Raw genomic sequence first — 22,679 nt, forward strand, 5'->3', positions numbered from 1 at the left:
GCCTCGACTTATTACAATTTATAGAAATGACTTGGATGAAACTGTGATCGCTGAATTTGCCAATGACACAAATAAAGAATTAAAGAGGCAATGGATGGTGTAACTGAGTGGCAAAGACCTGGAAAATGTAGCACAGTGTGGGGAAATGTGGAACTGCCTGGAAAAAAGTTCTGTAAATGGTGACAAAACACAGCGCTGTGGCATGCAGAGAGATTTGGGGATTCTTGCACGGGAGTTGCAATGGGATGGCATGTGGTACAGCAAAATGTTATTTCTTATACAGGAAGCTGAATATGCTCCAATCATACTGGTGAGACCACACCAGGGGTATTAGATGCAATATTGCCTTCCTCATTTCATGAAGTTACTTAAATTCATTGGAAATGGTTTGGAGAAGGTTTAATAGATTAATATCTAAAATCGTCCAGTTGCCTTATAAAAAAGTTTGGATGGGTTAGATTTATATCTGCAGGTGCTAAGAAGATCAAGAGGGATTTGATTGTCTGGATGAATACCTTTGGAACTCTCTTCTTCAATGATTGGTGGAAGCAAAGCCTGAACATGTTTAAATTGGAGACAGACTCTGGATAAGTAAGAGGGTGAAGGGTTTCTATAGGAAGATGGTAAATTGGAGTCAATGTTATAATATGATCAGCTGTGACCTTATTAAATAGCGTACAACCCTGGCCTACTTCTCCTCCAAATCGTATCGCACAAAAATCAGAAATAAATCAAGTAGTACGGACACACTATGTATGAATAAAGGGCACACACCTAGCCAGCAACATAAAGGAAGGCAAAACTTGACTGGAAAAGCCAAGGAAGTGATATAGATTAAGGTCAAATTATGTTTCATAAAGACACACCACCACCGTCTGGAACCTCATTCCTCACTCTTGCGTTACTCTCAAGCCAAGTGATCGACCCAGGTTCAGTGAGGGCAGACAGGTATGTCAAGAGCAGCAGCGGCTGTATCTAAGGAGGTGAGGCGGCATCGTGGTGATGCTGTATCATTTTGAATGTTAAAGAGCAAAAACAGCATGCAATAGGTGGCTACATGATCTCATAACCGGCAGACCAGATCAAAGCTCCGCAGTCCTGCTGTATCTGGTCATGAATAGACAATTACGCAGCTAAGACCATCCCCATTTTTCAACAATGGCAGTGCTCAGCATGGCTGTGCTAAGTACAAAGCTAAATCTTTCAGAACCACATTCAGTCAGACATTAAATGGTTGATTCTTCGCGACTCCCCTCTGTGATCGTCAACATCTCCAATCTGATTCACTCCATTAGATAACAAGAAATGACTGACAGCACTAGATGCTGAATGCCAAAGGCCCGTGCTCCAGAACTAGCAGAATCTCCACCCACACTATTCCAGTGCAATTGTAACTTTGCCATTTACCCAGCAAGGTTAAAAAAAAAGCACAGGTATATCTTGCTCATGAACTGCAGGTCAATTTCATTCAGGTCATTATGATCCATTCAATCCCCTCTCAAGAATCATCAAAATGATGGCAGTGACCATCGAAAGTAATACCTGTGACTTATTTATTCCCCTATAACTTGCTCATCACGCCCATCTTTCACCAGGACCACTCGGCTATAGAACAAATAACTGGATTTCAGAAACGAAGTGAATATGATTGCCTTTGACGTCATAGCAACATTCCCTGGTAAAACTGAAGTCAATAGAGTCAATGGCGACTAGGTGTAACACACTCCAATGATTACAGTAGCAGCTTGCACAAAGAAAGGTGGATATGATTGTTGGAAGGCTGGCAGCTCCCGTCCCAGGTCATCACTACAGGAGTTCTTCAGGCTGCTGCTGCTCCAGGCCAACCATCTTCAGCCACTCCAGCAATGACCTTCCTTCTATCACAAGGTCAAGCGTGGGGATAGTCACCAACGACGTGCAAGTTTCAATGCCAAACACAGCTTCTCAGCAAATGAAACAGCCCATGTCCGCAAAAATCTCTCATAGCTTCACAGTACTGCGATTAATGGCACCAGACTAATAAGAAAGAATAGTGCAGTGAGTTGTGAATACAGCCTCCGCTCCATTGACTCTATCCATTCTTCCCGCTATCTCAAGAAAGTAGCAACATAATCAAGACCGTTCCCACTCCAGTCATTCTCTCTTCTCAATCCCACTGGGCAGAAGATGCAAAAACTTGAAAATACTCACCACCAAAGTCAAGGACAACATCTATCTTGCTATTATAATACTCTTGAATGGACTTCTTGTATGATCAAGACAAAGTCTGATCACTCAATTTACCTCATTGCAGCCCTGTATTATCTACTGTACCTGCACTTTCTTTGTAACTGTAACACTATACTCTGAATTCTTTATTGCTTTTCCCTTTGAACCACCTCAATGTACTTATATTTTGAAACGATCTGCATGAATGGTGTAAAAAACAGGCTGTTATGATAATAATAATTACCAATCACTAAAAGTGGAGAGAAAGGGGAAATTTAGTTTTACCCTATGTTGGAATAAACTTCTGTACATATAACCAGACTTTAGAATTTAATAATATTACCAGGAGGTCTTTTTTGTGTCAGGTATGCCTAAGTCTAGTATTCACAACCTGGATACAGTTTGTAATGTGTTCCCTTCCTTTCCAGTTGAGATGAAGGGTTATTGGCCTGAAACATGTTTACTTTTCTTTCCACAAAAGGTGCATGAGTACTTCCAGTATTTTTTGATTTTGCTTCAAGATTCAAGATTGTTTAATATTATCTCCACTATAAGAGAATGAAATAATTGTTACACAAAAAAAAACACAGTAAAATAAGGAACACAATACTAATAAAAAACTATAAATATAAATACTTTTGAAAGCTTATATACATAGATTGATTTAATATCCATAAAGTGATACTAGGTGTGGGAGTGTCTCTACATAAGGTGACTGACAGGAAATAACAAAATACTGGTGGTTGTGGGTTGTGGCGGGGTGAGTTTGTGGGTGGAGGTGTTGATAATCCATACTGCCTGGGGAAGGTAACTGCTTTTGAGTCTGGTGATCTGGCATGGATGCTACGTAGCCTCCTCCCTGATGGGAGTGGGACAAACAGTCCATGAGCAGGGTGGGTGGGATCCTTCATGATGTTTCTGGCCTTTCTCTGGCACTTTTCTACATACAGTCTATGGCCTTGATGGTGGGTAGGCTGGTGCCAAGGACGTGTTGGGCAGTTCTACTGGGCCTTCTGTCTCCCGCAGTGCAGTTTTGGTACCATGCAGTGACGCAGTTTTTTACAATGCTCTCCACTGTGCATTTGGAGAATGATGTGAGTAGAGATGTACATAGTCCAGCTCGCTTCAGCCTCCTCAGAATATCGAGGCATTGTTGAGCTTTCCTGATTGAAATGATGTGTTCAGGAAGCATGAGAGATTGTGCACTGCTGGGATTTTGAAACTCTTTGTAGTTTTCACTGCTGTGGCGCTCATGTAAAGAGGGTGTTGCAAGTTCACCTTAAGTTGATAACCATCTCCTTTGCCTTGCTGACATTAAGGGAGAGGTTACTTGCCCGGTACCGGGCCTCAAGTTCTTCCACTTCCTCTCTGCAGGCTGTCTCAGCATTGTCGGCGATGAGCCCCACCACTGTCGTGGCATGGGAGAACTTGGCAATGAGGTTAGTCGGGTGTTTGGCTGTTCAGTAATGTGTGAGCAGAGTGTACAGCAGTGGGCTCAGCACACAGCCCTGGGTGGCACCCGTGTTGAGAATGATGGGGAGGAAGGAGCGGTTGTACGTCCTGACCATCTGAGGTCGGTTTGTAGGAAGTCCAATGCCCGAGAAGTAGGAGTTTGTTCACCAAAGTCTTTGGTTCAGAAATCTAGAAACAACAGTCTGACATAAGTGTCCTTCTTTTCTAGGTGTGTCAGGGCCAGGTGCATGAGGGATGCTATGCCATCTGTCACAAAGTGGTTCTGTCGGTAAGCATATTGGTGAGTGTCCAATGAGTTTTTGTTATGAGCCTTTACCAGCCATTCAGAGGACTTCATAATGATTGTCATTAGTGCCACCAGGCAGTAATTGTTTAGTTCTGAAAGTGTAGAGTTCTTTGGTACAGGGATGATGGTGGCCGATTTGAAGCGTGTGGGGAGAGCAGCCTGGGAGAGCGATGTGTCGAAGATTTTTGTGAAGGCATCAGTGAGCTGGTGTGCACACTCCCTGATCATTCGGCCTAGGATGTTGTCAGATTTCTTGCATTCGCAGCTTTCTGATGTTCAGATTTTGTTCTTATTACTGTTGGTAACTACATCAGCGAAAACAAAGAACAGCAAATGGAAAGCATCAAATCAATGCAAACATGCTGTGCAATGTTCAAAATGGAAATTTGCCTTTTCACATATTGCTTTTTATTATGGTGTCTTGACCTCTGATTTTAAATAGGGCTGAGGGTTAAATAATCAGAGAAATATGCCTTTTGATCCCCAAAGTCTGCAATAGCATCAAACTCCCATTTTTACTAATCCTGTTTTGTTTTCCCATACTCCTGTCAACTCCTCCTGGATTGTAGTAGGAGCCATACAGTAGGGGCAACTTCTGGCAGCCTATTAGCTCACCAACCGACAGAGCTTCGTCTTAAATGAGGTTGCAATTTCAGCAGGATCAAAGTTTTGAAATTCCCATGAGGTGAATACATTATAATCTTGACAGGATAGACGCAAGTTAAAAAGTTACAGTCAGAGATGATGGCAGTGGCAGTCTGATCTTGGAGCCATTAGTATGCCTATTTACATTTTGTTTTTGAAAGGATTGATTATGAGAATCAGGTACCAGAGTAAGCACTGACATCCATACTTAAAGCATCTGGAATATATAGTGAACTATATAATCCTCCCCCACATAAAGCATTAAATCTCTGACAGCATGTCATTATTGAGATTTGAAGTGGGCCTCTTACTGAAACAAGGGAAAAAATAACTTAAGCAACACACACAAAATGCTGGAGGACCTCAGCATGTCAAGTGGCATCTATGGAAGGGAATAAACAGTTGATGTTTCTGGCTTCTACTCCCTTCCTTTTCAGTCCTGATGAAGGGTCTTGGCCCAAAATGTTGACCCCTCTATAGACGTTACCTGACTTGCTAATCACCTCCAGTATTTTGTGTGAATTGCTCAACATTTCCATCATCTCTCGTGTTTGGAAACATAACTTGCATTTTTGCCTCACATTTCATTACCTTTCCCAGAATGCTTTACAACCAAGGATGCATTTGAGGTGTAGACATTGCTCCGATGTGGGAAGCCATAATCAATTTAAATGCAATGAACCTCTATGGACAAGAGTGACAGAAACAAGCAGATAACCCATTTTGATGGCATTGGTTAAAGGATAAGAGTTGGCCAGGACACCAGGGATAACTAAACTCTGTCCCTTCAAAGTACTGCCATGGGATCATTTCAGAGAGTAGATGGTATCTTGGATCCATGTTTCATGAAGCGCTGCTATCCCTGATAAATTGTGCTTCCTTGCTACAGCACATTATTCTGTTTCTCTCTCCATTGATGCTGCCTAACAAACGGGGTGTTTTCAAAATTGTTTATTTCCATTTCCAATTAAAATATCCACAGTTTTATGTTCTTAGCCCAGGTAACAGAAGTTATCAATGACATTCTTATTCAGAACCTGTAAATGCTTTCGATGAACTGTGGTGGACAGATTAAAAACAGGTTTTCCAGATCTAGTCCCGGGACCAATATAAACAAAAATGACCTGTCCTCTACTCCTTTTGTGTTCCATTTCATTATCCAAATCCAAAGTAAATTCAAAGCTTTGAGAAGCTCTACATCAAGATCACAGAATGAAACTTAACCAAAGCAACTTCCATATTGAAGTAAATCATATTTTAAATCAACTCATCCAAATTAAGTGTTAAGCAGTAACAATGGACCTGGACTCATGGAGCATTTTTGATACAGTAATCTCTCTCCCGGCACTTCACGTGTTCAGATGACATTTGATATGGAGCTTTAGAAGGAGATATTAATATAGGTGATCAAAAGCTTGCTTAAAATGCATGTTTCAAAAAGAATCATGCTAGAGGTAGGTGGAGTTAGAATGGTTTAGCTGTGAGGAAAGAAGAATAACTATAATGTTCTTAATGTACACACAACATCTTGACTGGATATGACAATTTTATAGTCTGCACCTAGCATAACAACTTTCCTCTAAAAAGCTTTGGCTGGGTTCTGCATTGTACTGTTCTACGTTTGAGAGTTTCAAAATTCTGATTTCCAGCACAGCCAGATTTTTGCTTTGGGTGTAGAGTAGTGGTTGCCAACCTGTCGATCACGATTGACTGGTCGATCTTTGAGACTTTCCCAGTAGATCCCGAAAAAAAAAGAAAGAAAAAGAAATATACAAATACTGTTGAGAGATTGTTTCTGGGTTGCGGGGTTTTAGTTCCGTTCTTTCTGCCCACTGTGCGTGCGCGTAGCTCCCCCGCCACGCACTACACAGTGTACTTCAGTGGTCCCCAACCACCGGGCCGTGAGGAAATGATACAAATCAACTGCACCTTCCCTCATTCCGTCACACCCACTGTTGAACTTGGACCCACGTGAGGTCATCAGTCGTCTAAACACAGTGATACCCTCGCGCCAGGGATCACTGGTTGGCCTCGGGTAACTGGCTGGTGGGAAGTGCCCGTTGCTACTGGCCTGGAACGCGGACAGATGGGCGTCGTCTCTAAAACTTTTTAGCACACCGAATGTTCTTGGTGAACCCAGTGCTAAAATATTCACAGACGACCTAATTCAGGCTCAGGGTTTCATAAGTACTGAAAGTCATCCCTCGAGCCAAACTTTTGTCGGCCGATAGATCCTACAAGGGGGGCGGGCGTCTCTCTGGACTGCGACCGCCACAGCCCCAGCACGGGGACCTCCGGCCCTTACCTTGTCCTCTCACCCCACCCACAACCAGCCGCACCTGGCCAAGGTGGCTGGCGGCAGGTGGGCAGGAGGCTGGATTTCAGGCCCAGAGGCTGTCTAATGAGGCATTGAAGCCCTCAAAACTGCTTCAGTACCTTGAGTACCCTGCACTTAAAGACAAACCCACTGAGTTTTTTCAGTGGAAAAAACGTGAGCAAGTGGGACAGAAGCTAAGTACTGAGAGCCACGAAAACTAAATTGCAGAATAGACTGGACATAAGGAACCTGCTTTGAGTATCGCTGTATTCCAGTCGTGTTTAACACCACTACCCCCACCCCCCCCCCCACCCCCCGTTGGCCGGTCCGCAAGAATATTGTCAATATTAAACTGGTCTGTGGTGCAAAAAAGGGTGGTAACCCTTGCTGTACGTACATTATTTCTACTTCCGGGTTGCGGGGTTTTTTTTTTACTTCCGGTCTCTTCTGCCCGGTGCGCATGCATGTGACTAATCGATTTGAGGTCGATCTTGCCTTTCACTGAGGCCGAGGTAGGGGATCTTGGGTTTAAAATTTTGGTGACCACTAGTGTAGAGAAATGAGGTAGGAGAAGAGAGTGTAAGAAGGGAAGGTCTCTGATAGGTTAGAAAGCAGGAGATGTTAAATGGCAAACAACAGCAATGGCACAAGGTGAAAAATATTAGCAAAGGGCACGGTAAGGACGATTGAGGAGAGTTAATGTTGTTACCTCACAGATCCAGGAATCCAGGATGAGTCCTGACTTTGGGTGTGGAATTATATAGCACAGATTTCTAGTTTGCCACCAAAAGCTGGGAAGTTTCTACAGCTGGAATTTTCTCCTGGGTTTAAATCTGTTTAAAGTGGAAAGGACCCATCCTTTCCAAATGTGCCAGTATATGATCACATGGGGAGTAGCCATGCATAGAAATCCTAATCATTATGGAACACTAGAGTGCACGCAGACTTCTGCAATTTTAAACACACAGTAAGTCATCTTTGAAACCAGACTAAACACGGGGCACAGAACAGGACTATTGCTGCATGACATACACTGTGAAAGGAACAATTTCTTTTGAACAGTACACTTTAAAAGAATAGATTTGAGAGCAGGCTTTAACAGCAGCACTGCTGTGTTGGCAAGTATGAGAAGGATTTGTTGTACTTGTCTGGGAATAAGAGGAAATTTAATGCAAACCATCTGTGGGTGTCCAGTATAAAGCCCAGAGCTGCCAAGATACAGAAAATTTATGGGTACATTGGAAGAGATAGGAAAGGTTATTAGTGGCATAGGCTTAAGACAGTGAGCTTGCATTCAGTTACTGGCTGTTGGCAGTACTGACGGACCTGGTCTTTGTAGCCAAAGCAGAAGATCTTAAATCGTGCAGAATGCTTCACCTGGTGGCTGCATCCTGCTTCTGGGTCAAGATCTTTAGGGACCGACTTGGTCTGATGCACGACAGAAAGACGCTGGAGGAACAATGGGTCAGGCAGCATCTGTGGAAGGAAACGGTTAGCCAGCATTTTGGGTTGACACCCTTCAGCTGGACCAATTTTAGAGTCTTGAGCTGAAAGGTTGACTGTCCATTTCCCTTCCCAGACGCTGCCTGACCCACATCTTGTGTGTTGCTTTAGATTCCAGTGTCTTTAGTCCTGCGTCACCCAGGGTGCTTTGGGTTTCTCCCATCCTAAGGACATTTGGATTGGTATGCTAATTGGCTTCTGTAAATGTGCCTGGTGTGTAGTTGACTGCAGAGGTTGTGGTGGAAGTAGAAGGGATGTGAGGACATAAAAATGAAATGAGCGTAACCAGCTAGTTGATGGTCAGCAGGTTCAATGGGACCGCCGTACTATTGACAGTATTTCTACATTCTATCCACTTCTTAAATAAAGCCAAATACATCTGTTTCCATGCTGCATGACGCCATGATTCTAACAAACATTTCAACTAAAAAACATTGCTGGTCTCTTATTCAAACACCTCTAAGAAGACAACGTTTGGTCTGCAGGCTTGTGTGCCTCATTGACCCAGGGAGCTATGTTGGTTGGAGTCAGGGCCTTATGCTTTGGCTCTTGACAGGGTCACAGGTCAAAGGGTAGAGGCCAGACTAAGAATGGTGCACCAATCCTCCAGATTCGGGGGTTCAGCTCAGGGCAAAAAACCCTGACAGGTCAAACAGAAACAGCAATGAAGGATCCTTCTATCTCTGAGTGCGACAGCATTCCTGTATCTCCACCCGGGACTTGTACGACTGACAGTAGTGACAACCGAGATGAAGTAAGCCCGCCACACCGGAGGACCTTCATTGCTGCCCTAAATGCCGGTAAGTAAGTAAGTAAGTATTCAAACACGCACATTAATTAAGCAGGTCAGCAGCTAATTAGGGAGCAGACAATAGAATGCAAGCTAAATGCATTATGGGTTTAAGCGTTAATATAGTGAGCGCTCACTGAATGCTTCCCAGTTCTGTACAAATGCGCGTTTGTGGCTGTTGCAGCCCGCTGGCCTGGCTGGAGTGCTGTTTAATGAGCATCATTCATACCGGGCCCTCAGTACAATGAGATTTTCAGTTCTGCCGCTGTTGGTGAACTACATCAGTGAAGTCTGCTCTGAAGTAGCAGTGTGACAGGCTGGCAAAGACCACCATTGATTCCTTCAGCTGCACAATTTTACTCTGTAATCATTTCAAACTGTGATAAAAGAATAGGCTATTGAGAAATCTGTTCACGGAATGAACCAATTCTACCACGTCCACTTTCTGAAGTTATTTCTGTCTCCCGATGAACCTCTTCCCAATGCTTTCATAATTCTACGCAGAAAGCTTTCATCTTATTTCCCAATCAAATCCCCAAATACAATCTTTCCATCACCCTTCAAGTCACCAGTCGGTCGATGGTAATAAACCTCTCCGAGATGGATACACACTCTGCTTAGCAGAGTTAAGCATGTAATACAGGCTGACGTCACTGCACTGCAATGAGGGACTAATGTATTGCACTGAGAAAGGAAAGTTGAGCCAAGACCCTGCCCAGCTGATCTCTCAAATGCACAACACTGTACACCAGTACTCAAAGAGAAACAGGTGGCCTGGCTAGTATTTATCAACCAATGCATTATTTCAATAGCACATTTAGTGGGAGCTTGCTGTATACAAACAGGCTTCCATAGTTCTCATAGTATAACAGAGATCAGTCTTCAAACTTGATTTCAGCTCTGTCAAATATGTGGACGTCTGAGGTTGTCAGAAGTAACAATTAAGGTTATTAACTCTTATTATCAAACTACAATAAGCTCAATGTATGATGGAATTAACAAATTAGTATAATCATACTGTATGAAATCTTTAAATCAAAGTCTTTAAACTGAGCTGTTGCAGGCTGATTGTACAAATTAATCAACCCTGTGTGATCTCAACACCTTGAATTAAACCCACACCCAAGGCATTTTTCTGTCTGCATATCATGGAGAGTTTCTAAGCCGAAAACCAGGGTAGGATTTGAATAGGAGAGAAAGAGACTCATTACCACAGATATGCAGATTCACTACCACACTAATTTCCAGGTACCATAGGGTTACCTTCTCCACTGATATTTGCATACTTTCAAAGTCCTTGCTGGAAGGATCTTGATTACTTAAGCATTAAAACAACCTTATGTTTGTATATTCAGCTGGTCATTAACAGCAAACTGTATCAATTTTTATCAAAATTAATTTACGAAACAGTCTGAATATCAGAGTAATTTTAGCAGGGGTGATTGCCCAATCACCTGAAGGGGAGGAACTGTCTGAACTTTCAAGAGGTTCAGGAGATAGGTTAGGGGAAAAACGTCTGAATGGCAATAAAAACAGAGGTTATCACAAATATACAACTGGTCAGATATCATCTGTGGAGAAAGAACATAAATTCACATTCTGTTGGAAGATCATTGACCTGAAATGTTAATCCTATTTCTCTCTTCATAGATCTGTCTGACCTGCTGACTGGTTAGACCTTTCTCTGTTTATATTTTAAACTTCCAGCATCTGTACTATTTTGCTTTTTTGGAGTTTAAAAAATAAATTATGATGTTGAGTTTCCATGACCTATCATTACTTAGTCATTTTGGGAAAAGTGCAGCAAGATATTTAAAGAAGATTGAGAATGGATCAGAAAGGAAAAAGAAAAAACATTTATTAGACAATTCTGGAGGTTGGAAATACTACATCACAGAAAGACAGGAGCCTATTTCAGTACGGTAGCCGAACTGTGACCTCATTAGATGTTTTCTCCAACATTTTTGATGGAAAGGGCAAACGTACTGTTATGAGCAAAATTAATTATTGCTAATGTGTTAAATTACTGTGGACTTGTTTGCATCTATACCAACATAATTCTGAATGAGGTTATGGTTTGCTAAATTGACCACAGTTGATGTAATGCTAGTTAATTTCAAAATCTTATATGCTGCATACAATGCATTAATTGACAATTAACTGACATAGAAAGTGTCCAATAATTTAGTTTCATAGCAGCTTCTGCACTGATCTTGGATCTGCAGTGAGAGAAGAGTTGAACGTGCCTTTTGAAATGAAATGTAGGGGAAGTAGGGGAAAGTGAGAACCAAACTGGACATTATTGCTCAGTGGCATTCACATCTACTGTGATGAAATGGTTTGAGAGGTTGGGAAATTGGTCATGGCCACAATAAACTCCTATCTGGGTAAGGACCTAGTTGCCTACTACCACAATCTCACTGGCTCTCCACTTGGCCTTGGACCTCCTGGACAAATGCAATACCTACAGCTGCTGTTTATCAATTAATCTCAGTGTCAAACAGCATCATTCCCTTAACAAGCTTCAAATCCTGGGCCTCTGTACCTTTTTCTGCAAAGGGATCCTTCACTTCCTCATTAGAAGACCACGGTCAGTGTGGATTGAAAATAACCTCCTCCTCACCGACAAGCAACACAGGATGTGTGCTTAGCCCACTGCTCTACTCTCTCTACTCTCACGACAACAACAACCTCAACATCAGTGAGACCAAGGAACTGGTTGTAGTCTTCAGGAAGGGGAAGTCACACCAGTCCTCATAGATGGGTCAGCAGTGGAAAGGGTGAACAGTGTCAAGTTCCTTGGTGTCAGCATCTTTGAAGATCTATCCTGGGCCCAACATATTGATGTAATTACAAAGAGGGCATGCCAGTGACTATACTTCATTAGGAGTTTAAGGAAATTTAGCATGTCACCAAAGGCTCGAGCAGTTTTCTACAGATATACAGTGGAAGGCATTCTGACTGGATGCATCACGGTCTGGTATGGGTGGGGGGCAGTACACAGGATCAGAAAAACCCGAAAGGTTGTAAACACAGCTAACATTATCATAGACACTAGCCTTCCCACCATTAGGGGCATCTTCTAAAGGTGAAACCTCAAGAAGGTGGCATTCATCATGAAGGACTCTTACTATCCAGGGTGTGTCTTCTTCTCATTATTATCATCAGAGTTGCTACTGGAACCTGAGAACACACACACATCACTTTTGGAATAGCCTTTTCCCCACCACCATCAGACTTCTGAACAGTTCATGAACCTATAAACTCTACCTCATTATTTTGATCTCTTTTCCTGCTATTTTTAAAATATTCCTTATTGTACCAAGGATTTTTTTAAAATGTACTGCACTGCACTACTGCTGCAAAACACCAGACTTCACGAAGTACGCCAGTGATAATAAACCCGATTCTGGTTCTCAGGAGCATGGTCAGTGTCACTTTTCTTTGCAAGCCCCGTAGTTCTCAATTCCTTTAGTGTCCCATTCACAGAAACTGGCCCTCTGCCCCACAGTGTCCACTCTGAAACCATTGATTTTAATCCCTTTACCATGTTAGCTCAATATCCTTGGTGATTCAAGAGCTTCTCTAGATGATTCAATAACACAACATGGACCTGAATCATGATCTCTTTGGGGGCTTTGCTATTGTTTGGCTCAAGGTGGTGGTGGTGGTTGGGTGATGCTTCCTGCTGGAATAAATTAGGTGGGGGAGGGAAGAGGAGGAGAGTTGATGCTTTGCTGATGCTCGTGCATGAGAGGGGGAGAAGGGGCTTTGGGTTTCTAATTTTTTTCTGTCATTCATTCTTTGGGGTTTTCTGTTGCATGGATGTCTGTGAAGAGTAAAAAATTCAGATTGTATATTGTATACATTCTCTGCTATTAAATGGAATCATTACAATACTCTAATCATCTTAAATGGATCCACAAAACATGATGGATAACATGTCTTCTCCATCCTTTTTGGCTGAGTATTGTGTGAATCTACGATGTACCTACTCTGAAGCTTGTACATCCAACCTGAGGCATAGTCCTCAAAACTGAGCGCAGCACTCAAAATGAGAGGTGACTTTAAACCTTTGTCCAAATAGTAACTAAAACACAAATCTCTCTCTTAACAATTTACAATCTTCATGAAACAGTCAATTACTATAATAAAATACCGTAATTTAAATCTTTCTGGATTCTGTGGTTTGTTTTTTTTAACCACTTGTAGAGGTTCTAAGGGCAAGTTATTTATTGATCACACTCTCGATTATGAGCTTAGCAGCGAGTGTCTTTTGTACCAAGAGAAATTTAGATGTGATACGCAATTAGAGGGATATTTTATTCAGTTTTATAAACGAGTAATTCCCAACTTCCTACCGTTCAGACAGAATGACATCTGTAAAGTGACTTGGGAAAATTGACAGCCTTCTCTTTAGATTATACTATCTATTATTAGCTGTCTGTCTCTGTCTCGAACCCCCTACCCCCATTAAACCCCTTCCCCCTTCCCAGCAACATATTTTCAGCAACAAAGCTGGAGGAACCCTGGGGTGCAGGTGAAGAGTCTCAACACAAAATGTCAACTGTCCGTTTCCCTCCGCTTCCCTGCCTGATCAATTGAGGTCCTCTGGCTTTATTGTTTGTTATTCCAGATTTCAGACTCTGCTGCCTCGTACGTCTCAGGTCTGTTCACCCACACTCCAGTCCCAGCCCCTTTTGTGCATGTGCTCTTGCTGGGCATCCACATGCCACTGTCTCCACCTCTCCCACCCAACATCCCCACCCATCTCTCCACCTCTCCCACCCAACATCCCTACACCTCTCTCCACCTCTCCCACCCAACATCCCCACCCCTCTCCACCTCTCCAACCCAACATCCCACCCCTCTCTCCACCTCTCCCACCCAACATCACACCCCTCTCTCCACCTCTCCCACCCAATATCCCTACCCCACTCTCCACCTCTCCCACCCAATATCCCCACCCCTCTCCACCTCTCCCACCCAACATCCCCACCCCTCTCTCCACCTCTCCCACCCAACATCCCCACCCCTCTCTCCACCTCTCCCACCCAACATCCCTACCCCTCTTCACCTCTCCCACTCAACATCCCCACCCCTCTCTCCACCTCTCCCACCCAACATCCCTACCCCTCTCTCCACCTCTCCCACTCAACATCCCCACCCCTCTCTCCACCTCTCCCACCCAACATCCCCACCCCTCTCTCCACCTCTCCCACCCAACATCCCCACCCCTCTCTCCACATCTCCCACCCAACATCACACCCCTCTCTCCACCTCTCCCACCCAACATCCCTACCCCTCTCTCCACCTCTCCCACCCAACATCCCCACCCCTCTCTCCACCTCTCCCACTCAACATCCCCACCCCTCTCTCCACCTCTCCCACTTAAAATCCCCACCCCTCTCTCCACCTCTCCCACCCAACATCCCCACCCCTCTCTCCACCTCTCCCACCCAACATCCCTACCCCTCTCTCCACCTCTCCCACTCAACATCCCCACCCCTCTCTCCACCTCTCCCACTCAACATCCCCACCCCTCTCTCCACCTCTCCCACTCAACATTCCTACCCCTCTCTCACTTCTCCCACCCAATATCCCTATCCCTCTCTCCACCTCTCCCACCCAACATCCCTACCCCTCTCTCCACCTCTCCCACTCAACATCCCTACCCCTCTCTCACCTCTCCCACCCAATATCCCTACCCCTCTCTCCACCTCTCCCACTCAATATCCCTACCCCTCTCTCCACCTCTCCCACCCAACATCCCTACCCCTCTCTCCACCTCTCCCACTCAACATCCCTACCCCTCTCCCACCCAATATCCCTACCCCTCTCTCCACCTCTCCCACCCAACATCCCTACCCTTCTCTCCACCTCTCCCACTCAACATCCCTACCCCTCTCCCACCCAATATCCCTACCCCTCTCTCCACCTCTCCCACCCAACATCCCTACCCCTCTCTCCACCTCTCCCACTCAACATCCCTACCCCTCTCTCACCTCTCCCACCCAATATCCCTACCCCTCTCTCCACCTCTCCCACCCAACATCCCTACCCCTCTCTCCACCTCTCCCACTCAACATCCCTACCCTTCTCTCACCTCTCCCACCCAATATCCCTACCCCTCTCTCACCCAATATCCCTTCCCCTCTCTCCACCTCTCCCACCCAACATCCCTACCCTTCTCTCCACCTCTCCCACTCAACATCCCTACCCCTCTCTCCACCTCTCCTACTCAACATCCCTACCCCTCTCCCACCCAACATCCCTACCCCTCTCTCCACCCCTCCTACCCAGCATCCCCACCCCTCTCTATATTTTCCCATCCCGCCTCGCCACCCCTCGCCTTTCTTCAGCACAGAGAGGAAACAGGAATCCGAACACATCTGCATTACTATCCCCCCGCGGCCTTGGGTGTATTTTACAAGTCGAGTGTTTTCATAAGCCACAGCTTTAAAACAAAACAGTTGTATCACTTTACCGTAGATCCCAGACTGTGCAAAGCTACGTTCATGGTAAAGGTGCTCGTTCCTGTCCCAGCTGTCAATCACATGTGGAAGCCGTTATCCAGCTAAAGATAAGATAAGCAGATTTTAACATCGCTGTTGGATTGTGTGGTTTGCGGAGACTCAGGGAAAACAGTTTAATTACGAGTCGGGTTGCTACCTGTTGCCGGGAGCCGATGGAAGCGGGAGAGGGAGAGGCGGCCTCTCGCGACACCTGGTGGCTCCAGGACGAACTTCAACTCTCCTCTCCCTGCCTCTCCCTCCTCATCTCCCTCCCTGCCCCTGTCAAAAGCCCACATGTTCTCCTTCAGTCATCACGCCAGCGAATCACTTTGCAATGTATAAATGAATTAAGTAATGGGTGATAGGATGAAGACATCCCAGTGAACGGAACATTCCTCACAGCAACTTCAAAGGAACACTGATAGTTGTAACACCGTAAATCAGCCCCTATTCTAACAGAATGCATTATGCTCATCTTTAGCAGTGTCATCCGCTTTACGAGGTCCTTGGAGAGAGGGCAAGAATGCAAGACTCAGCAAGAGAAATTAAACCCATGAGCGAAGTTGAGATGTTTACATTGATAAAAAAAAAATAGGTTCAGTGGTTCTTTTGTTATGACGCATTGCAGTGTGAGGTGAACGATTAGTACAATTAGCCCAGAAACTACGGGGTGATTGTCCTATTATGCAGAAGAGAATCTGAGAAACAAATAAAAGGATTAGATGATAAAAGAGGTTCAAAGGTAGATTTAAAAATAAGCATTTGCAGGGAACATTTCCAGGGTAATGGGGAAGAGCAAGGAGTGAAGTTATTATATATCAACTTTGGTGAGTTAGCACAGACAGAATGGGCCGATTGGTTGCCTTTTTATTGCACCATTGTAGGAATCCATGAGAGGAACAGATTGGGGGTTTAGTATTACCAGCCTTTGTGGAGCAGATGGATTCAATGTAGTGAGGTTGGGACCAGATGGTCCTGACAGTGTAAGGTGTGTGATCAAACTATACCTAGAGCACTGATCAACAGAACATAAAGGTTTTACATAGTCCTTGGAGCTAATGCAAGGAAAGGGACTGACATATGACCAACCAGAGACAACATACATATCCAGATAGAGCATCTAATGTTTATTTGATTACTATATTCTCCAGGGGCCACATCCTGTGTATGTCTGTTTGTGTTTTCTTTTTCTTTAAAGTTTAAACTACAGTATCTAATGTATTGACCAAGAATGTAAAGTTTTCTTTTCCAGCTTTTTAAAAATACACACACACACGCACGCACGCACGCACACACACACACACACACACACACACACACACACACACACACACACACACACACACACACGCACGCACGCACACATATGTATGTATGTAAGTGTGTGTGTGTATATATAATCATGAGTAAAGTCTGTTCTTGAAAGGAAAAATGTTTCAAGAATTGGCTGGAGTGGATTGAAAAGTCAAGCAAAACTTATCCATCCTGGTTAACTTCACTCACCTCATTGCTGAACTGCATTCACAACTGTAGACTCATTTTCAAGTCTACAGTTACTACTCACGTCCTTGGTATTATTTATTTACATTTTTATCATTTGCACGATTTGTCCTCTTTTGCATGTCGGTTGTTTGTCAGTCATAGAACATCGTCCACGGCTTGGATCAACACTTTGATGTCACGTGGAGGCTTCTGAGCTTCAAGGACTCTGTCAGGCGATGCCAACTCAGGGCCACCCATGTTGGGACGGCTGTGGACGAGATGCTGGATGAAGGTCAATCTAACCCCAGCTCCTGAACAGACAGACTCACGCTTCCTGGGCCACACTTCAATTAAAAGGATGGATGCCATACGAAGCAACAGCAACATAGAGCATAGAAGACTACAGTATTTACATTTTATCATAAATTTTATTGTATCTCTTCAATTTCCTGTAAATGCCTGCAAAAAAATTAATCTGCAGCTAGTATACGGTGACATATACATACTTTGATAATTAATTTACTTTGAAGTTTGGAATTGGGTCTCTGGAAATGGCACTCTCTCTCAGTACCTGAGGAGAATGTGATCATTTGGTGTGAGGTGCTCTCAGGCTGCTGTACCTGGTGCAGATGTTGCCCTTCCCCACTCTTAACCATATAACAATTACAGCATGGAAACAGGCCATTTCGGCCCTCCTAGTCCGTGCCAAATGCTTACTCTCACCTAGTCCCACCTACCCGCACTCAGCCCATAACCCTCCATTCTTTTCCTGTCCATATACCTATCCATTTAAAAAAAATAACAATATCGAACCTGCCTCTACCACTTCTAGAAGCTCGTTCCACACAGCTACCACTCTTTGAGTAAAGAAGTTCCCCCTCGTGTTACCCCTAAACTTTTGCCTCTTAACTCTCAACTCATGTCCTCTTGTTTGAATCTCCCCAGCTCTCAATGGAAAAAGCCTATCCACGTCAACTCTATCTATCCCCCTCATAATTTTAAATACCTCTATCAAGTCCCCCCTCAACCTTCTATGCTCCAAAGAATAAAGACCTAACTTGTTCAACCTTTCTCTGTAACTTAGGTGCTGAAACCCAGGTAGCATTCTAGTAAATCTCCTCTGTACTCTCTATTTTGTTGACATCTTTCCTATAATTTGGTGACCAGAACTGTACACAATACTCCAAATTTGGCCTCACCAATGCCTTGTACAATCTTAACATTACATCCCAACTCCTATACTCAATGCTCTGATTTACAAAGGCCAGCATACCACTCTTCCACCTTGGCAATCAGCTGGAATTTTTTCCTGTTCATCTGGCCGTCCAATATAGAGTGAACCTGGCTGGACATGGTGCACAAGTACCCAGAGAATTGGGGCAAAGGCCTACCCAACATTGCCCTCATCCTGATGCACACCTCCCCGTGTGGCCACATCAGGCTGTGAGTGTACCCACTGTGCATGGGTCCCAAGCGTCACTACATGCTGAGGTTCTACCTATCTCCAGTTTAGTGGAGGATAGGTCCGGTTCTAGTTGCCTCACAGTCAGCTGGACATTGCTTCAATACCTAATCTTTGTGGAAGAGTTTTTCCAAGCAAACACTTTGACCACAAATACATCTGGCAGGGGACAGCTCGGAATGTCCTTCCGGCATTGTGGCTATAGGGACACGACGGATATGGTGGAGCTGTGCCCTGAGCAAACCGTCTAAACCATCAGGCAGATCTCACCAGAAGGCACAAGGACCTCGCTCGGCTGGCGGTCAGATGCGCATATCGTTCCCGGCACATGCTGCCCTCGAGATGGCTGCCTTGGGGAGGAGACGGTCACCCGACTCTTTGCAGAGGGGGGATTTGCAGAGAGGGTAAGGAGATGGATGCAAGGGGCCCAGCAGCTGCTTACAGGGGCCTCCTGACCTATGGGCTGTTTGCAGGGACACGCACCGAGATCGGCATCAAAACCACCAGAAGCTTATCCACTCCAGCGAAAGATGGCCTTTGCTCTGCCCAAAACTTGGTGGTATTCCAGCACAGCGGAATGTCCGTAAGGTAATGGCACATTCCAGGCTGCAGGAATACCTTCTGAGGGCTACACTGGAAGCTCGGTGCAGCCAGTACAAAGGCTCTGTGTGGAAGGACCACAGTCTAGACTTTCCACTACTGGACTCCGAGGGACTGAATCTGGTGGGGGGGGGGGGGGGGGCCTCTCAAACAAGGATGCATCAACCCCAGGGTCGGGGGGGTGGGCGGTACTGATAGACACGCTGGTATGTAAATGACACTGAGAATGTAAACAAACAGGTAAATACACTTGTGTGTTTTATTATGAACGAAGTACGTTTTTGAAATTAAGAATAAACACCAGTCCCTTGAGCCCTCATCTGGATGGTCACCTTGACATTGTAAGGCTTTAAGGCAGAGGAGGATGCTGGCGAATCGCAGGCCCTCGGGGACAGTGGAAGCAGCTCCTCGTGTCCCTCCAGCTCCAGGCTAGGGTGGGGAGGGGGACTGTCGGCAGAATGGTGCAGCTTCCAAGAAGCCCGGCCACCACTTTGGTACATGGGCAGAGATTGAACCTTCTTGATTGGTTGGTTGGTTTATCATTGTCACATGTACCAAGACCCAGTGAAAGGAAATGTATACAAATCAAATCATTATTCAGAGCATTGAGCTAGAATAAGGTAGAACTACCTGCACTGCACAGTGCAAGGTCTAAGAGGCCAAGAGTCTATTTTATTGTACAAGAGGTCTGTTCTCAAGAGTCCAGTGACAGTGGGATAGAAGCTGTGGGGTAGCCAATGCCTTAAAGAAGCTAAGGAGATCGGGCCAGATGGTAGCAGGTATCAGCCATCACCGAGAGCGAGAAGACAATCGTCCGCTGCATCCGGCACCCGCAGTTTAGCAGTGGACACTGTTTTGCCGGTACATCATCCCAGGGTCTTCCTGGAGATGCGTGCAGGGTCTCACAACAGTGCCAGGCACATATACAAAGCAGCTTGGAACTGGGTGCGGTCAGAGTAAGGGCTGCTCAGTTTGTCAGTGCCACACACCGCAGGGAAAACCTCGACTCCAATCACAGGGGAGTGGGCGGGGCGCCATCAGCACTGGAGATTCAGCGGGAGTATGGACTGGAGATAGTCCCTGGACCGTAGCTCACAGTGTGCCTTACTGAGCAGCTTCCTTTTGTGCTTGGCTACATACAGTATTCAGGACAAGCAGCTGTGGACGCAGTTCTAGTGCAATGTTTTGTGATCTCATGTAAATATGAATAAGGTGTCCTTTAGCATTCACCATTGAATTGATCATCAAATATGTAACCGTTGAAAAGTAAGTGGTACCTTTGGAATTTAGGCCAACTTAACTTATGGCCGGAGTAGGTTAGTGATCAGCACCCCTTAACACTGGTTAAAATATTGAATCACACAATGTGGATTTTCTTGACAGTATATAATTGAAAATTATTTAATTGGAGGTCTTGACTCGGGCTCGGACTCCAGAACTAGGTGAAGACAAAATGTGGCTACAGGACGAGAAGAGGCAACAGGACGTGAGACTCCTGGACAGGACAAGGGAACCCCAGCACTGGGCTGGGCAAGGTACTCCTGGGCTGGGCGAGGCACCTGGACAAGACGAGAACACAAAGCCGTGGCTTGGACAGGACAAGGTTCTTGGACGTGGCTAGGACTGGACATGACCCCGAAGCCTTGACTTGGTCGAGGGAGAGACAGGAACGCAGAGCCTAGGATGAGAGAGAGACAGGAACGCAGAGCCTAGGATGAGAGAGAGACAGGAACGCAGAGCCTAGGATGAGAGAGAGACAGGAACGCAGAGCCTAGGATGAGAGAGAGACAGGAACGCAGAGCCTAGGATGAGAGAGAGACAGGAACGCAGAGCCTAGGATGAGAGAGAGACAGGAACGCAGAGCCTTGGATGAGAGAGAGACAGGAACGCAGAACCTTGGATGAGAGAGAGACAGGAACGCAGAGCCTAGGATGAGAGAGAGACAGGAACGCAGAGCCTAGGATGAGAGAGAGACAGGAACGCAGAGCCTAGGATGAGAGAGAGACAGGAACGCAGAGCCTAGGATGAGAGAGAGACAGGAACGCAGAGCCTAGGATGAGAGAGAGACAGGAACGCAGAGCCTAGGATGAGAGAGAGACAGGAACACAGAGCCTAGGATGAGAGAGAGACAGGAACGCAGAGCCTTGGATGAGAGAGAGACAGGAACGCAGAGCCTAGGATGAGAGAGAGACAGGAACACAGAGCCTAGGATGAGAGAGAGACAGGAACGCAGAGCCTTGGATGAGAGAGAGACAGGAATGCAGAGCCTAGGATGAGAGAGAGACAGGAACGCAGAGCCTTGGTCGAGGAAGAGACAGGAACATGGAACACAGAGCCGGGACCCCTCCTTGGGTACAGGACATAGGGCCGGGACTCATTACACAGAATCCAGAGCTGGGCCCCCTCCTTGGGTACAGGACGTAGGCCAACTAGGGTCATCATATTTTGATAAGATGATGCAGCTCTTGTGGTTTGGGTGATTAAAATCATGAGTTGTTGTTCTGACGTAGGGCCAGAACTCATTACACAGAATGCAGAATATGAAGAGACGGTTCCCAACACAAAGTAGCGGCGAACAGCTGGACCTACCTAGCAAAGGCATGGACACAGACAGTTCCCAACACTAGGTAGCAGCGAACAGCTGGACCTACCTAGGGGAGGCATGGACACAGACAGTTCCCGACACTAGGTAGCAGCGAACAGCTGGACCTACCTAGAAAAGGCCAGATCACAAAGACAGTTCCCGACACTAGGTAGCGGCAGATGGCCGGACCTACCTAGGGAAGGCGTGGACACAGACAGTTTAAAACAACGAAAGACAGTTCCTTATCTTGCTCTGGTGGTTGAACTTGACAGCAGTGAAGGCAAGGGTTACAGGCATGGCAAGGCCCCAGGCGGAAGGTGAAGGGAAGAGATTCAGACAGGGGGTTTGGAAAGGAATAATCCAGCAGCCCGAGGTGGAATCCCAAAGCTATTTATGAAGCCAGCTCAAATGAATCAGCTGCCTCGACAGAAACTGGGGAAAACTGGAAAACCTGGAATAGGGAGCATGGACTGTGAACTGGAATGCAGATTTCACGGACTGGACCATGACATGCTATGAAATTTATTAACTTTGCGGCAGTGATGCAATGGAATACATGATAAATGTAGAAAAAAAATCTGAATTTCACTCTGTGTGTGTGTGTGTGTGTGTGTGTGTGTGTGTGTATATATAAAATGTCTATTACATAGTTAAATTAAAATAAGCAGTGCAAAAACAGAAAACAAAAGTAGTGAGGTAGAGTTCATGGGTTCAATGTCCATTCAGAAATCGGATGGCAGAGGGGAAGAAGCTGTTCCTGAATTGCTGAGTGTCTGCCTTCAGGCTCCTGTACCTCCTTCTTGATGGTAGCAAT

General features: G+C 45.3%; 1 protein-coding gene across 1 annotated transcript in view; it reads right to left on the reverse strand.

Moving 5' to 3' along the window:
- Window positions 1-15,841, reverse strand: part of LOC140718236 (endothelin-converting enzyme 1-like) — a 319,941-nt gene extending 304,100 nt beyond the window's left edge. Inside the window, exon 1 of the mRNA XM_073031724.1 lies at window positions 15,710-15,841. Coding sequence (XP_072887825.1) covers window positions 15,710-15,742 — 33 coding nt within the window. The 5' untranslated portion in view covers window positions 15,743-15,841. The remainder of the gene's footprint in view (window positions 1-15,709) is intronic.
- Between the last annotated feature and the right edge of the window lie 6,838 nt (window positions 15,842-22,679).

Source organism: Hemitrygon akajei, chromosome 29 (genome assembly GCF_048418815.1).
Source record: "Hemitrygon akajei chromosome 29, sHemAka1.3, whole genome shotgun sequence".
Taxonomy (NCBI): domain Eukaryota; kingdom Metazoa; phylum Chordata; class Chondrichthyes; order Myliobatiformes; family Dasyatidae; genus Hemitrygon; species Hemitrygon akajei.